Below are 18,976 nucleotides of genomic sequence, written 5' to 3'. Positions count from 1 at the left end.
TGCCACGAAGCCTTTTAAATCTACCCCTGGTTGATAACACTTTGGGGTTGTTAGTGACCAAATGCAATTACTCTAGGCTGTGAAATCAATGGTCTTTGAGTACTCCATTAGCATGCTCAGTCCAGTCAGCTGTTTACACGTAGCATTAAAAAGAGGTCCATTCTCAATCATAATGGAGAACCTCGCAGAAAGAAGAACTCCTGTGTTCATCTATATTCCAGAATGTATCTTTTTGAGGCATACTTTGGACCTCAAACAAAATTACATTAAGATCTAACATGGTGAAAATATTTACCTATATTTAGCAATTTATGACTATGGAGCAAAATATAAAGGGAAATATAGTGTCAGTAAATTGATATTGCTTATGTACAGGTTACTTAAAAGAATATGCCAGGATACATTGGTATTTTTCATTCATGGGAGATTTTTGCATGAATGTTTATGTGACATTCACCAATGAAAAGCCATTTGAATGGAATGATACCTAGATAGTCCCTGGATGCCCCAATGGTTAGTGTCTTCAGGTAAAACATGTCCCTAACACAGAACGTTAAGCACAGTTCATATCTAACTTTAGTCTAATGTCTTAATATTTAGTATACGTCGTATCTTCTATTCGTTAAAAAATAAACTCCCCAACTCCTCAAGATACACTAAAACATCTTTACATAATAATATGGTAATAGTAATAATGATGTGCTGTTCCTTAAAAGGTAACATCCATCATATGAACTACTGTATGCACTTTAAATGTTGGCTATAATAACTTTACAGGGGTCAGTTTGGAATTACAGCTTGTATGTAAACCAAACATTCATAACCTGGAGACCCCTTGTACTCACCTTCAAATCACTTTTCCCCTGGAAGCTATATCCTGTGGACACCCAGGGGTTCCTGTCAATGCCATCCTCACTGGACAGCTGTTTACCTATGGATCCAGAGTTCATTACTCATGTAAAGGAAGCCGGGATCTCATCGGCAACAACACTCGAGTTTGTCAAGAGGATAGTCACTGGAGCGGGACACTGCCCCACTGCTCAGGTAAAGGAACGATACGTTCTTTGGAATATTGTAGAATTATACAAGCATTTCAAATTTATTCCATTTCTAGCTACTGTTGTATGTCATCCCCATCATCAACATTTTAATTATCATCAAACGCAAATCAGTTGAAACTTCCTCCTTAAGAAATGTTGGAAGGGTTTTGATTCCCTTGCCACAATGCATACTTTGTCTTCAGTCTGTCCCTACTTAGTCTGTAGTCCTTCACTGTGCTTCCTCTCATCTCTTCGACGTGTTCTGTCTTTATAATGAGAGAATTCCATTTATCACCTTTGAAATAAGTAGTAGTAATTTTCCCTACAAATATTTCTTAAATAGATAAAATATAGTGAATCAGCAATTGCAGACAGAATTTAGAAGAAGCAAATCTCTCACTAGGTATTTTATCTCCCCAGTATACTAACCTTCATTTCCCATTTAGTATTCATACTTACTTTCTGAATTCACCTTCTACAGTACTTTACTCCTACAAAATAATAATTTGTAGTCTCATAACTATTTGAATGGGTTATTTTTATTTTGGAAAAATATTGAAGTTGTTACATTTTTCATTTGATTGGAATTCACAATTAGGACCCATCAACGCAGCAGCCAAGAAATCAGAATAATATGACATTGAGCAAATCTGCTGCAAAAAGACCAAGAGCAGTGGTTCTCAACCTGTGGGTCATGCCCCTTTGGGGGTCAAACAACCTTTTCACAGGGTCACCCGATTTATAACAGTGGCAAAAATAAAGTTATAAAGTAGCAATGATAATAATTTTATGGTTGGGGGGGTCAGCACAACATGAGGAACTATATTAAAGGGTCACGGCATTAGGAAGTTGACCACTGCTTTCAAGAGTAAATTTTTTCTTACCCAAGCCATGATGTGTTCAGTCACTTCATATGCATGTAAAATTTGTACATGAAACCAGGAAGATGAAGAGGTATTGATGCATTCAAATGATAATGTAGGTAAAAATATTGAATGCACAATGGATTGCCAGAACAAATAAATCTGGGTTGAAAAAAAGCCCAAAATGGTTCTTAGAAGAAAAGAGGGTGAGACTGTATAGCTCATGTAGACATTTTGACATATTATCAGCAGAAATTAGTCCTTGGAAAGGACATTATGCCTCAGGAAACAATGGGGTCAAGGAGCGGACAGACCTTTGGATTAGCACCTTAGCTGCAACAATGAACTCAAAGGGCACCGATGGTGAGGCAGGCGCAGGAGCACAAGTGTTCTTTTCTGTTGCACCTAGGAGGCCTATGAATTGAAATCGACCCCCCAGAACCTAAGAAATTCGGAAGGTCGAGAACCACTACTTTAAAGAAGAAATTGCTCCTTACCCAAGCCAAGATATGTTCGGTCACTACATATGCTAGTTATACAAGAGCTATTTCTTGTTACCACAATTTTGTGCTATCATAGAGAAAATATTTTTTAGAAAGTGTCAGAAGGTGTTATTCTGTCATATAAAGGTAAATTAATTTCTGATGCATGGATAACTTTGACAGCATTTTGCTATGTGAAGTAAGTGAGACTCCACAGAGAAAACAAAAACAACATGGGAATGTAGACACCTATGTTCTTTAATAACCATTCTAAGCAAAGATCTCAAAAAAAAGTGGAGAATTCAAAAGTCTGGGATTTCAACCTTCTGGTAGAACTAAAGTATAAATAAGAGTGACAAACCAGAGGCAAGTAGCTCATGTAAGAAGTTCTGGAAATTCTCAGAGCTATTGGCTGCCCTCGAGCTGACCTCTTACTCCCCACACAAGCCTTGGAACAGAGACTTAATCTAATACCACAGAGGACAATGACACTTCCCCCTCAACATACCTAGAGGAGGGACAAACTTACGCTGGGGGAGCGCAGATGTGATTGAACCAGCTGTGAGAAAGGACAAGTCAGATTGAACCCATGTGGCACAAATAGGTATAAAAAAAGAGTCTGAATTTCATGAACTCATCATCGGCCTGGGGTTTACAAAGGTATAGCTCACATACAGGCTCCCTGTCAGAGATGGATGGTTTAAATCTACCCTGAGCCCTATTCTGATGAAGACCTTGTCATCCAGGAGGACAACGCTTCTTGGACATTGTCTTTTCCTTCCCTTATTGAGAGCTATTTTTGGTCATTAACTTTTGCCTCCTGGCAGCTGCAGAAGCCAACCTCAAGACAGAGACCTCAAAAAAATAGTCACTAACTTTGATGATCAGAATCTCTGATTGCTATTGACTATTGCCATAAGGCCACACCAACCTTGAACCTTCAATATCTATGAATAGCATCGAGAGAATATTGTTAACCCTGATACCATCTTACTTACAAACAGAGGCAAATATAAAAACAACATCATGAACAATATGTATTAATAAAAAAACAGGCAATTTCGATGCGCATGGGAAAACATGAAAAGGTGGCACAAATCAGTGCCTATACACAAACATCGACCCAGGAGCCTTTTAAGGCGAACAAAAGGCATTAGAACTCTCCATGAGCAATTTCCCCTCAGCTGTCTCTCAGTATTTTGCACCATGGTGACTAATGTGCTGCTGTGGTGCTGGAAGCCATGTCACTGGCATTTCCCATGCCAGCGCGGTCACCCAGAGGGAACAGGTTTCAGTGAAGCTTCCAGACTACGAACAGTCCGGGCAAAGGAATTGGCAGAGCTTGGAAAGTTTGTCAGATACGGAAGGCCTAATGAATGGAAGTGGATAATTTTCAGAGAAAGTGTAAGAGAATGGGCCCTTAGAGGACACTCAAATGTGTCTGGGAAGGAATTCCTTTCTCAGAGTGAAGTCCACCATGATACTGTGACTGGGCGAAAGCAGAGCCTTCTGGGTTCTTTCTTTGCAGATGGGGTGCAACGAAGATGAGCTCTAAAAGTCTTGCTCGGTAGCATAGGAGAGCAGCAACAAAGAGAAGGCCCTCAACAGGATGGGTGGACACAGTGGCTACACCACTTGGGTCAAGCATAGGAACAACTATGAGGCTGGTGCAGGACCAGGCAGTGTTTTGTTCTGTTGTGCATACTAAAATCGCCATAGGTATTGACGATGGTTGCACATATAACTGAAATCACTAATTTAAGAATGACTGAAAGATCACATAGTTGTGAAATATGTTTTACTGCAATAAAAACCCAGAAATCTATAAAATATGCCAGATTATATAATATCAATTTATGTTATATATGTTTTAAAATATTTTAAAAATTAATTTCACAAGTCACCATTCTATTTTAAACGAATATAGCAAACTTGTTTACTGTTATGTGTGCTCATATTCAATAGGAAATAATCCAGGCTTTTGCGGTGACCCAGGGACCCCAGCACATGGATCTCGGCTCGGAGATGAATTGAAGACTAAAAGCCTTCTTCGCTTTTCCTGTGAGATGGGTTACCAGTTGAGGGGCTCTCCTGAGCGAACGTGTTTGCTTAATGGATCCTGGTCAGGACTGCAGCCTGTGTGTGAAGGTAAGTGAATCTCCTTTTGAAAAATCAGATTTAAAGTTAAATGACAGAGTTCATTCAAAGATTATCAGAAATAGTCAACAGAAGTTCTAGAGATTTTGCCTATTTAAGCAATTTCCTCTCTCTCATGGTGCATGAGAACATTATCAAAGATCATGGCAGGCATAGGAAAGGAGGTATCCTGACTGTCCGGAAAGATCACATGACTCATCCATAGCCTTTAAAATTTCAGTCTCATGTTGTTTCACAATCCCTTCTGGCTGATAATTCACAGGTGACTCGGGCACGGCATGTGCTGGGGAACGTGTGGAAGTCTTTCTGGAATTCCTTCAGGCTGTTGCTGCTGCTGTTCAGTGTCACCAAACGGTTCTGAACAGAAGGAAACACCTTCTCGGTCCTGTGCCTTCGTAATATCCCTCTGCCTGACCCTACCTCAGGGCGTTCTTTCTATTCTTTAAGTTCTTCGTGACAAATAAGTTACAAGTCACTTATCATTCTGAATCTCCTGTTACACACAGGACTGTGGTACAAAGGGACCTCAGGGTGCCTTCTCCATAAGACTTGATATTGAATACATTGGTGCAACATTTAAAATACAGGAAATAGGAGGTGGACCTCCATCATGAAACTAAAGATGTGATAGATGTTCTATATAAAATTGATAGCTCCTATACATATGAATTTGCAACACCGACCACAAGCAAAGTTTGAATGTGATAGTTTACTTAGAGTTCAGAGAGATATAGAATTTGAAGTAGTCCTTTACTCTTTATTGTCTCTTGACCACTAAGTTTACATAGAGCTCATTACTCCGTTAGAGAGCATGTGGCTCAGGATAAATGGGACTGAGTAGGAGGGGTTAATGCACCTGTGTAGATGAATTACAGTTCGATTCTAATAGGAGCCCTGTTGGAGTGGTGTTTCCAGTTGCTCTGCTAAGTGCAAGGTCAACAGTACTAGCCCCTCCCTGGGAAACAGAGCAGGCTTTCCCTTCCTGGGAAGAGTTCCAGCCACGAATGCCCTCAGGGGCAGTTCTACTGCATCTGTAGGGTCGCCATGAGTCAGAATGGACTCTGGCAGTGAAATTATTTTTTGTTGGTTTCTGTTGGTACTATTCCAACTGAATAGTGAATTCAAACTTGAAAACTTATCTTTGACAGACACGGTTTTTGTCAGTTCCTTCATTTTTTGGTTGATAATTTAAATACTAAAATTTTCATGATAGCAATGATCTCTCACCACAGTCAAACTGTATTCCACCTGACCTTTAAAGAAGAGATATTGAAATAAATACACAAAGACATTACAATTTATAATATTGACTCTTTGTTATGATTTTAGGATTAATCCATATTTATACTCCATCTAAGATTTGCCTCCCATACTGTATCTATGTTGTATTAGTGCAGACTAGGATTCGACATTTGGGTATATAAATATTCCACTTCCAGTCATAAAATATTAATTTGTATGGTTTAATTTTTCTTGCTGAAAACAGTGATAAAAGTTAAGAAAATATAGGAAGCAGTGGATAATTTTGATCTACATAAGAGGAGACTTCAAAAAGTTCATGGATAAATTCCATTTCCTTTCTGTTTTATCTCTTCCATGAACTTTTTAAGCTTCCCCATATATGAGGTAAACTGGAGATATGGTATGCAAATGTACAAAGTTGATAAAGTAGAAATAGGTATTCTAAAACACTGAAATGGAATTAAAAAAAATAAGAACTCAGAGAAAACAGAGCTGTGCATAATAATATTATAATTATGTAGGAAAATATCTTTGTTCCTAGAAAAACACATATTAAACTATTTAACAATAAGGGGCATCAACTTATAGTATATATATATATATATATATATATATATGCACATATGTGCATAGATACACACACATATATCTATTTCCTGAATTGTTTAATTGTAGAGAAAATAAGGCAAAATAGTAAATGATTGCTATAGTTCAAAAATAGAAAATAGTTTTTAATTTAAATTTTATAAGCTTATATATTACTCTGTAATTATACCAAGATGTCAATTTACAGAAATAAGCTAAAATAACTTCCATGGTAAAATTTTTACTCCCATGTTTCAGTTAAAAATGCTGACTATAATCACATTTGTAATATTTGTAATATAGAACTTTTGGAAGAATATTATCTTATACTGCCATAAGAGAAATAATAAAATTTAATAATTTTAACAAACAAAAATTTGTTACTTCATGGATCAGGAGGCTAGAAATTTTATTTCAGGGAACCACCTGGAGGGGAAAACTGCCCCTCACTTTGGATTTCAGGGTAATGTCCTTGTTGCTGATCTTCTCTTAGCTCAAGAAAGTTCCAGAGTAGAGACTGTGCATCAGAAGAACGTGCTCTACTCCTGCCTCCTCTTCCGTGGTAGCAATTAGGTTCCTTTTATTTCTATTCACTTTATAAATCTATTTATATCTCAAAAGAAGTTGACTTACAACGTAATACTGCCATGTATTGGCCTCCATCTCACTAAGATAGCTGCCTCTACAGCTGCCTTGTTAACGTCACAGAGATTTAGACTTACAACACGCAGCAAACTTACATCAGATCACATAATAGAATATAAGTGCATGGTAAACAATTTACCTAAAAGTTAACTGCAGATGATCTGGTAGCTGTCGTTCTGGTGTTGTGAATGAATGTTATTGGAAGTTTTGCTCTATCCACTGCTTCTGTAAATAGTGTCTAGTCCCTAAAGAGTCTAATCTGTACACATCAACAATTCATGTATGGAGATTTGTAGCCAGTCTACAATTGCATACTGTCCTTTCCTCAATATTGTCTTAAAGTCTACATCATTGACTAAATTGATGACACTGTCAATAGACTTACCTTAGGCCTCAGGAGGAGGATGGATAATGTTATCTAACTTAGAATGATAATGAGGTCTTTAATATGAACCAGAGACAAATATAAATAACAGATATGTGAGTGGGGTTTGGGCTCACATTTTATTCTAGCCCCAATCTGTGAACAATTAGCTCTGTTACATCACCATGCTCACCCCATGAAGAGATCACGGAAGATAGGTGTGCAATAATGAAATGTGGCAAGGAAACTAGATGGTACTTAGCTATTGGAAAGAATAGTGCCTGGGGTCTTAAAGTATTATCTTCAAAAGAGCAACTATCTGGGTGAGGCATCAACTGGGCCCAACCAGAAGAAGCACACAAGCCTGTGTGATGCATGGATTGTGAATGATAAAATCCAAACCCAAAGAAGGAAATGGCAAAAGAGTTTAAATTGTGAACTCTTGATTTTCAAGAGGCTGTGAGAGTGGAAGCCCAAAATCCATTTACAGCGGTGGTTCTCAACCTGTGGGTCAGGACCCCTTTGGGGGTCCAACGATCCTTTCACAGGGGTCACCCGATTCAGAAGAGTAGCAAAATTAGAGTTCTGAAGTAGCAACAAAAAATAATTTTATGGTTGGGGGTCACCACAGCATGCGGAACTGTATGAAAGGGTCGTGGCAGTAGGAAGGTTGAGAACCACTGACATTAAGGGCCTACTCAGGGACATAAGCCTCAAGTAAATCCCCTCTGACCACAGACCAGGCACGTGAAAAGCCATCTGCTCTCATGCAGAATGCTGTGTTGTTCTTGTTTGTTTGGACGTACTTTATTTTCTGTTTTTCTGTATATGAAATCCAGCATCATTAGAGCTATGAAGATAGGGGTGTAGTGATGGCTCCTTAAGGGATAGATTGAGGGAAGTTGGGGGAGTTGACGAGCTCATGATATTGAATACAAGAAGGAAGTAAATAATCAAAAGTTGATTCTGGAGATGATTATAGAAGTCATATTAAAATGATCGAACTATTGAATTGCATAATATGTGAAACATGTCAATAAGGCTGTTTTAAAAAAACAGTTACAGGTTCATGACCTACCCGTAGTGATACATATTTTGGAAGACACAATTTGATTCATTTGTATTATGGTTTAAGGCTTAAAAGACTTCGACTCTAGACCTGATTCTATGTAGCCATTACTACAAGAAATTGATTCTGGTACTCTTTTTCTGGTTTAACAGTTTTATTGACATAATTTACATATTACACAGTTCAATAGTTGAACATGTTGAAAGGGTTATACAGTCAAAACTGCAAACACTTTTAAAACATTTTGTTCTTTCTTGTGTTCATTGTTATAAGCTCCCCATTTCTAATTCTTCTTTTCCTTTTGTGTCATACAACTAGAGCATAATATTGCATATTTAAAGTATGGGGGCTAGTCAAAAAGTATCGCTACTATTTAGTTCATTGATAAATGGATTAATTTTTAAAAGTGTTTAAATACATCTGTGATCGGTGATGGCTGTGTAGAAGTTCTCTCAATGATACATTCATCTTAATCTCATAAAGGTGCATTAAAAAATAAAGTGTCCACTAAAATCATTGGCTCTAAAGAAATCCGCTTTTGTTGTTGTTAGGTTGGTTGATACCCATAGCCACACTATGTTCAATAGAAGTAAGCACTGCCTGGTCTTGTGCCATACTCAACATTTCTCTTATTTCTGAGCCCATTGTTATAGCCACAGTGTCTATATTCAGTCAGTCCATCTCCTTGAGGGTTTTCCTCTCTTTTCTGTCCCTCTACTTTACCAAGCATGTCACTCTTCCATGACTAGGTTCTCCTGAAAACATCCAGAATATGGGAGGCAGTCTTCACCATCCTTGCTTCTAAGGATCATTTTGGTTCACTTTTTCCGAGACATATTTATTTGTTCCTTTGAGAGTCCATGGTGCTTTCAATGTTCTTCACCAGCTCCATAATTAGGATGCATTGATTATTGATTATTCTTGGTTCTGTCCTAGTCAGTGTTCAACAGTCACATGGATATGAGCCAATTGAAAATGCCATGGCCTGGACCAGATGCATATTAATCTCCAAATTTTTATAAACTGTTTTATTGGGACACAATATAAATATAATAAAATTAAATAGTTCAACCATATCAAGAGGAGTTGGACAGTCATTACCACAGTGAATTTTAAAATATTTTGTTATTTCTTATACTCCTTATTCTTAGCTCCCCATTTCCCCAAACCTCCCCTGCCATACCTCCAAGTAACCATTAATCCAGTTGCTGTTTCTATAGACTTAGCCATTCTGGATTGCATATACCAGGAAAAAAAAATTAAATACAGAAACAAAAGACAAAGAGTCAAAAAAGCTAACAACAATAACAAAGCAAAATGTAGGAAAATCACAGAAACTAGTAAATACTAGCACAACTTTAAAATAGGTCTAAAGGGAGATCAAAGAATAAGGTGCTAGATTTTAACCTAACTACATCAGCCATAATGCACTTCCCAGGCATTCTGCTTGTCAGTCAAGGAATCCATGTCCCTGGGGATTCATCATAGGTTACTTCACTTGTATTTCCTATCCAATTTTTATAAAATTGACGAAACTTTTAATTGGGTCAAAAGGAAGATTAAATCAGATTTTGCATGTAACCAGGCTATGTCTCCTATAATTGTCTCAGAAATACTCTTCTTATTAATCATAAGGGTATTCAAATCCCCCAACTATAATCAAATGGAAATCACTGGAGCACTAAATTATGTGTGGATGTTGAAAAAGCCAAGGTGAATCTCTTGACTGCTACTTTCATAAACCCTGGCTGTGGATCCAAGCAAGATGAAATCCGTGATGACTTCAATCTTTCTCCATTCACCATGTTGTGACCTATTGGTTCATTGTGAAGTTTTGTTTTTCTTTGTTTTTCCCTTGGTTCATTACCACCCAGTCCTGATGCCACATTCTTCTTCATATAATCCAGCATCTCTGAATATTCGCTCATAATACAGATTGAATAAATATGGTGAATGAATACAACTCTAAATGTACACCTTTCTTTATATTAAATCACACAGTATACACTTGTTCTGTTCAGCAACCTCTTGATACATGTACGGATTCTACATGAACACAATTAAATGGCTTGGAATTCCCATTCTTTACAGGAATATCTATATTTTGTTATGATCCACACAGTCCAATACCTTTTACTACTCAATGAAACATAGTAAACATTTTTGATATTCTCTGCTTTTAGCTAATGTCCATCTGAAGCAGGAAATGGTATCTCTTATTCATCTTCTTCTGAACCCAGCCTAAATATTGAGCTGTTTTCTGTGTACCACTGTAACAGTTGTTGGATGATCTTCAGTAATTTTATGCAGATGAGATATTAATGATATAGTTCTAAATTTTCGCATTCTCTTGGTTCATGATGCTTGGAATGTGTACAAATATAAATCTTTTCCAGTCAGTTGGCCAGGTAGCTTCTTTTCAAATCTTGACATACAAGGGGATATCCCCTGCCAAATAACAACAACAGCAAACAGATTTTTTTAAAAGCTATACAAAACAACCTTATCACCTTCAAAGTACTCTCCTTTACCCTTAATACATTTGTCAAATCTGTGATTCCATGCTTGGAAACAGTTTTCAAACTCCTCCATTTGGATGTTTGTTTTTTTTCCCCCTCACCTCTTCTATGTTCTCAAATCACTGTACAACCATGTCTTTCTTCATTGGTGGGGGAAAAAAGAAGCAAGGGTAGGTGTGTAAGGTGTGGGGAACAAGAAAGGCATGCTCTTTTTTGCCAAAAACCGGTGCACTGAAATGGCTGCTTGAGCAGGTGCATTATTGTGGTGGAAAACCAGTCCCCTGTCACAAATCAGACCTTTTTGGTAGCACACTGTTACGCTGTCTTTTCAGAAGCTCTAAATATAAAGCTTGATTAACAGTCTGACCTGGTAGAACAAGCTCCAAATGCACTATGCATCAAAATTTTCATCAGGTTGGGAAGTTGATGGATGTCCAGAACAAGGTTTGCCATCAATCAAACTTTCACCTTTTTGAAATAAGAAATACCACTTGTGTTAGTCTTGGTAGACTAGAAAACCAATCCAGGGAGACATGTGTGCATAAGAGAGAGTTTTATATAAAGGATAATTGTACATTAATGAAGTATCCCAACCCAGTCCAGTCTGAGTCCATAAGTCTGAAATTAGCCCATGAATGTTTTGTACCAATCTATAAAGTCCTCTGCAGACTCATGGAACACATGCAATGAAGCCAAATGCAGCACGATCACAGGCTAGTGGGTAGAACGTCTTTGGATCCAGCGGTGGTGTAAGCATCTCATCGCTGGCAGGGGTCTCCACATGGCTTCTCCAGCTAAGGGCACTAGCATAGTTCCATGTGTCTTGTCAGTAGAGTGTCTTCGAAGTAGTGAACCAAGAGAGAGAGAAGGGTCTCCCACCTCCAAGAAGGAAAAAAATACCACAATTCCCAGAATCCTTAGGGGATGGTCATGCCTACATAGAGGACTGATTGGCTATGATCCGATTGAAAGACAAGACTCCACCCCTTCACTCTTAATCCTCTCAAATTCTAAATTGACACCAGATTATGTAACTACCACCCTACTTGTACAGAGTTTTCCCCATAGCATTGCCCTTATAAGCTGTGTTTAATATTACAGTAGTTTCTGCCGCATTTTCTCACATCAGAAAACTAAATTTCACAGCCCCATGCTGTTCACTTACCTCAGCCATCACAAAAAACCAGGTTTGAACAAAACTGCTTTTACAAAAAATTCACTGTTATCAGAGAGAACCTGGGTGTAGTAACTCAGAGCAAGCTGTTCAATGCTCGCCTAGGGGGAAATAGGTACCATGAAAGCTCTGCTTTGCCCAGCACCATTCTGGGGTTTTATTGTTTACCCTCTCATAGGTGAATCAGTGCTTCCAATGCCTCATCAGCTTCTTAAAACATTTCAATTGGTATTCCATTACTTCCTGAAGGATTTTTGTCAAATGCCTTCAGTCTAGTTTAGACTTATTTGCCAATAAACCATTGGTTCTTGATCAAATGCTACTTCTGAAATGGTGGGACAATGCCTCCTTCTTTTTCATACAGTGAATCTCTAGATTTTTTCCATCTTCTTTTGATGATTACTGCATTGTTCAATATTGTACCCATGGATTCTTTCAGTACTTCAACTTGAGACATGAATTGTTTCTTAACTTTTTGTTTGGGTTTTTTTTTGTTTGTTTAAAGATGACAATTCTTCCTTTTTTAAACTCTAGGAGTTTTGCATAATATTATATTTTTCTTCTCTAATTGCTCTTTGGAATTTTGCTTGTTGGTTTGTTTGTTTAGCCCTTGACTTCTTCATTTCTTCAATTTGCCTTCACTACTGCTTTCAATAAGAGCAAGTTTCAGAAGGTCATCAGGCATTCACTTTGGTCTTTTCTTTCTCTTCTGTTTTTGGATGGCCTTTTGCTCTCTCCATGCACGAGGTCCTGATGCCCTCCCACAGCTCATTGGCTCTTGGTCTGTCATTAGTGTTCAAAGCATCACATCAATCCTTGGGATGTTTTCAAGCTTCAGGTTGCATGGAGTCAAGGTGTTATTTCACTTTCCTGAACTTCTTGTATTTTCTTCAGTTCCAACCTGAACTTACATATGAGCATTCAATGGTCTGTCCAACTGTCAACCAGGGTGTGAATGTAGCTGCTTATACAGGGCTTTGGCGTAGATGATGCACTCAATTTTTTACTCCCAGTGCCTACTGTACTCTTACTCCCTGCCTTCAAGTGAATGCTGACTAACACTGACCCTTCAGGAAAAAGTGGAAGCATCCATGAGTTTCTCAGACAGTATGGAAAGCAGATAGACAAGGGGAGAAAATCTGTAGACCCAGTTAAATTCAAGGCAAAAAGATCTTCTCAGAAGATTAAAAAGCTGTTTACTAGGGTCCAAATGGATACCCTTGCTTGATTCTCTTAGAGAGCACGGGACAATCAAGGGACTTCTGGAAAAAACGTTTTAGTAAGCTGGTAAACTGCATTGTTGAGAACAAGGTAAGGAAGATTTCACAAAGGTTTTTTATTTTGTTTTGTTTTTCTACCAAATTCTACACCAGTCTCATTCTTTGAGGGTAGCAAGTCTGTCTTTCAAGAATTTCGCTGGAAAACCCTAATTGTCATATGGTTCTGATCCTGCTTCCCAAGACTTGCTTTTGTTTCCAAAATTCAAAGAACAGTTAAAAAGAAAACAATATCAATATCTTGATATCAAACTGCATTTGACATAGTAGAATTCAAACAGTACAGATTTCTTTGGGAATTGTTAGAAAGGTGGACATACCACCTTCGGAAATATGTAAATCTAGATCCAGATCTAGACTCCTCCACCTGGAATCCAGGTAGGTTGAGAAGCACTAGATTCACATTTAAATATTTTTGCTTATGCCTTGGAATTGACTTGATGTCAGTGAGTTTGATTTTTGGAGTTTGGTTTGATTAATGCCTCTATAATTTTGTCAAAATATTTTTAACTTACCTTCATATTTCCTCAATAATGATAAAGAATGGGGATGGATACATTGTTATTGAAGAATTATTTGGACTTTATAGAGGCAGTAATATATAGCTGTGGATCTGCGGGAGTGGCATTGAGCTGCTCACAGCAAAATCGGGTAAGCCACCAGTTACTCTGAGGGAGGAGCATGAGGCTGTCTCCGCCTACTGAGACTCAGAGGGTCAGATCCACTCTTCAAACTCAAAACGGACTAATCTCATGTTTGTTGAAAGGAAAAATATAAGGATACTAAATGAAATATTGAGCTTAATTCATTACCTTAAAACCTGAACTTTCCATGAAAGCTTAACCAACAGACAAATTAAAATAATATTTAAAGTGAAAAAAAACAAACAAAAAAAAAAACCTGAACTTGTTGTGAGAGAAGTGCATGCTTTATCACACTCCAAGAGAACTGAAATATTTAATCTATGAAAAAGACCCTCATTCTATATTGAGTTTATCTCAAGCACATTGGTTTTGCAAAGTAAAAATCTGGAAAATTTAGAGTTGAGCAGGAGTAATATTGTCCATGAAATCTTATTCTTTTTTGGATATAATAATATAAAGTCATGCCTTCTATTTCAACAAAGCATAAATGAATTCATTTATTTCAATATGAGAGTTTAATTGGATTTCACTACACAATGTGCTTAGACTGTGGGAAATATTTTTAAAATAACATTAAATCTCTCTAAAGAAAGAAACTAAAAAGTTTCTTGTAAAATCCTCAGGAAATATGGCTCTTAATGACTGAACAGTGAAAAGGAGGTACATTATTAAAATATTGTAATACTGAAAATATTTCTCAAATTTTGTATATCTCACCAAACTGACTCTCCAAATTGTCATTGTGAAAACGTAGAGGGGATTGAAATTTGAGGAAGTCACCCTACAGTATGTAATACACAATACGACGGTGACGAGGACCAAATGGGTAAACAAAGACCAAAACAAAAATTTGAAGCATAATTTTATGGGAAGTGTTGTTATATAAATGATTTTTTTTCGCACTTCCTCTCACAGGTACAAATCTCGGGGGTGCAGATGTTGTAATCTCTGTCATAAAAGTATTACCAGTGTAGTCTGCATTTCAGAAAAGTTTTGCCATGACTTCATATGTGTATTTCAATATTTCCCACGTCATCTGAGTTTATAGAAAACCATTAATCCTGGTGAGAAATCCAAATAATCTGGAGAATGGAGACTAAATAAATTACAAAATTAAAATATTTAAAATATCTGAAGTATCAAACTATTGGTATTTACAAAGCCATCACTTTAAATTATGTTTAATCGTCTAGTATCTTTCACATTAAATAACTCTTAATTCCCTTTTTCTGTTAGGACATCAACTTTTTATTCAAGTATAGATAAAGCAAACGGTAGTAAAAATAAAATTGACATCAACAATCTTGAAACTTTTAGCTATTTGTTATTCTAAATATTTTCCATGTACAGGTAGGTAGTCCCTGGCTGAGGCTGCTCCACTCTGATGCTTTGTCATAAGTGGGTTCTGAGATGAGTTGAGTACTTTTTTTCCCCACTGTTCACTAGTATTAATTGTGTTTTGTTTTCATTATCTTCATAAATCTGACCTTTGCTTTTCTTTGGAGGTCAAAAATACAAGAAAACATATAGGTATATTTTAATAGATATATAAAGAAATATGCAATTCATAAAAATACATGCCAATGATAAAGAAAAGTTAGGAATGATTGATATTTTGGCGTATATAATGACTTCACTTTGGGGAGATGCTAGACCATTTGGATTATCCTGGGGAATGTGGACAGTATTTCTAATAGGAAAATTAGTGAGTTATCTATATGATTTTTTACCTTTTTCTTCATATATTTAGTGGTAACTATTGATTCCCAAATCTGCCTATTGATTTTAACCAAGTGTTCGGAGTTTGCATTCTTGCTTTCAAGCAATTGAAGTCCTTGGTTAGGTTGAGGAGGATTGTCAACCCTCTTCTATTAAAAGAACATTATTTTAGATACATCATAGAGGGAACATTTAAGAACAATAACATCAGCAAATTGCATGCTGCAGTCCTATATATAGTACATATTCTAACCAATACAATGCAAAACAAGTTAAAAACTAGCAAACAAAAGACAAGCAGGAGGTTGTAAGTGCAATTCCTCATAGACGAATGCTTCCTAAAATGCTTCCGAAAGTGACTGGCTGAGTAGGTTTAATCTTATGAAGCATTCCAGGGGTTCGGGGGTAGAATTCTCATCTTGCCCTGGAGAGACTCAAGTTTGATTCCCAGCCAGTACCGTTCATGCACAGCCCCCCCCCCCCACCACCACCCATCCTTTAATTCAGGCTTTGTGATTGCTATGATGCTGAGCGGGTTTGAGGGGAGTGAGTAGACCAGCAGATTAGGAGACCTGTGGCAGAGATTCAACCAGTGAATATCCGCGGGGTGATAGAGGATGGCATAGGGCCCAGCAGCATCCTGCTCTGTTTTCCATCAATGGCCATGACTTTCCTTCCATGAACTCTACATTTAATTTCTCCTTGCTTTCATTCAGTTTATCTTCTGACATTATACAATTGATATAAAAACAGATAATTTAACATTACCTTATTATCTTAATCTTCATAGTTATAACCATAAGTGAAATATTCCTGAGCCAAAACAAAGCAGAAAGCATCCACTATGAATTTTGTTTCACAGTATATAATCTGTAAGAGAACTCTCTGACTGTTAGGATAACTTTGTTATGATGGAGATTAATTTCTAAAAGTATTCTTTGTAAACTAATTTGAAATACTGTCACTAGTTAATTAGTTTTAGCGTCATTGCATAGATCTTATAGCAAATAATATTTGAATAAAATGTGGTAACAGGGGTATCCTTTTCTAGTTTATTAAATTAAGAATAAGTCAAATATAATTCTATTCAATGTCAAGCCTTTCATTCCTATATTCATTTCCCATACTAGATAATTAATAAATTGTCTTGAATATTCCCAAACTTCAACCATCTGCAATAGAAAATGTCAATTTATACTATAGTTGTCATAGAATGTCCATGCTTTAGAAAACCTTGAACTTAATCCATCTCTGGATTAGTAAATATATCATCATACCTTAAATGCCAACTAAGAAATTGCTGCAAGTTGTATGCTATAAAGGCTTATAAATGCAAACTCAGATTAATTAGGAAAGAGGGTTCTAATTGCTAAACTATGCCTGTCATGGGCACAAATAGACAAAGATCAGCGTGCATGCTCTATCTTTGCCAAACATAATCTAGTTCTGCATGAGCGTAAGCACGTTTCCAGTTTAATCTAAAAAGAAATGGAGGAGGGAAGGGGAAAAGGAGGAGCCAATATTAAGGGCTCAAGTAGAAGGCAAATGTTTTGAGAATGATGATGACAACAAATGAACATATGTGCCTGACACAATGTTTGTATGTATGGATTGTAATAAGAATTGTACCAGCCCTCAATAAAATGATTTGAAACAAACAAACAAAGAAATGTGCTAACTTGTTTTATAATGACATTTACATGAAGTGCAAAGTTTACAGTCTCTTTTCTTTCTGAATTTTAAGAAAAAATCTTGTTAAAAAGACTGGATTTTAAAGTGAAACAACTAAATAAGAATATTTTCCAAGATTGCTTAGTCTCAGAAATGAAATCATGATACATTATTGTTATTAAAATCCAACCAAGGGTGATACTACAGATGTGTGTGTCACACACACACATATACACACACACACACATATACACATATACACATAAACATTTCTGCTTATTTTACATCACTGTAGAAGTTCTAAAGAAAATAAATAAGAAATTTAGGATAAATTGTCTTAAGTTGAAAAGACTGAAGAAAAAAAAGAGGCATCATATATTGAAATCACTAAGTTGCTATGTATCACGAAGCAATTGTACTTTCTTTTATTATTTTGTGATCAAAAAGCACCCTGAATATACCCTGATATTAGTAAGTGAGGCAAAGTGCCTGGTGACACTGTTGTCTGCAGAGAAATACAAAGCACAATTCTGGGAGGCAGATTAACACCGCTCCCATTGGCTTTAAAGGTGTAGTCTTTCCTGTTGCTAAAGTATCTCTATTTCCAAACAGAACCTACCTAGAGCTTCAAAACATGGTCTGATATACCTAGATTAAAATACATTAAAAAAACACAGCTACTACATAGAACAAAATTATTTTTGTCATTGCTATTGTTACATGCATCCTAAAGAAATCCCCATTATTCTGTCTCTGAGCATTAAAAACAAGTTAATTCCCAAAGTAACATATTTATCAAATTCTAAATATTTTACCTAATCATTTAATTTATTTTAAAGCAATTCAGTTTAGAAAGGATACTATAAAATTGTATTTTATATTTGTAACTAATCAATAGCAATGGTATGAGACATTTAGAAAAACTATGTGGCATATTTTATAAACTGTGTCTTTTGTTGTTTTGATAAACATGCAGTCTACACAAATAATAAGTCTTGCTCTTTTGCATTTGTCATTTGCCTGATCCTGACGTGCGACTGCTTTTGTTGTCCTAACAGCTGTGTCCTGTGGCAATCCCGGCACGCCCACCAATGGCATGATCCTCAGTAGTGATGGGTTGCTCTTCTCCAGCTCCGTCATCTACGCTTGCTGGGAGGGCTATAAGACCTCGGGGCTGATGACGCGACACTGCACAGCCAACGGAACCTGGACCGGCACAGCGCCTGACTGTACAAGTTAGTACCTCTCCGAGTGGACTTGGTACTATCAGGAAACCTATCGAGAGAAAGACAAAATTTTTTAAAATATCTTAATAATATTTCAGGCCACAGAGAAGAAAAGGGGAGAAAACATATCTGATATCGTGATCATATTTATAAATTATGTACTTTAATTTTTTCCCACCTTCTTTTTACATTTGAAGTTAATTTGGGTTGGACACTGTCATATTGAGCTTTTATAAGGCCAAGATTTTCACTCTCTATGGCAACCACTTAGTTACATAAGTAGGACCAATGTTTGGTTT

At 36.8% G+C, this 18,976-nt stretch overlaps 1 protein-coding gene across 1 annotated transcript in view; it reads left to right on the top strand.

The window, feature by feature from the left end:
- CSMD1 (CUB and Sushi multiple domains 1) overlaps nucleotides 1-18,976 on the top strand; it is a 1,770,408-nt gene that overhangs the window by 1,715,554 nt on the left and 35,878 nt on the right. The window contains exons 56-58 of the mRNA XM_075557189.1: nucleotides 871-1,044; nucleotides 4,351-4,533; nucleotides 18,510-18,686. Of these exons, the coding sequence (XP_075413304.1) occupies nucleotides 871-1,044; nucleotides 4,351-4,533; nucleotides 18,510-18,686 (534 nt within the window). The remainder of the gene's footprint in view (nucleotides 1-870; nucleotides 1,045-4,350; nucleotides 4,534-18,509; nucleotides 18,687-18,976) is intronic.

The sequence above is a fragment of the Tenrec ecaudatus genome, chromosome 8, assembly GCF_050624435.1.
Source record: "Tenrec ecaudatus isolate mTenEca1 chromosome 8, mTenEca1.hap1, whole genome shotgun sequence".
NCBI classification, from domain to species: Eukaryota; Metazoa; Chordata; class Mammalia; order Afrosoricida; family Tenrecidae; genus Tenrec; species Tenrec ecaudatus.
Note: the sequence above shows the minus strand (reverse complement) of the source record. Positions and strands in the feature narration are given on the sequence as shown.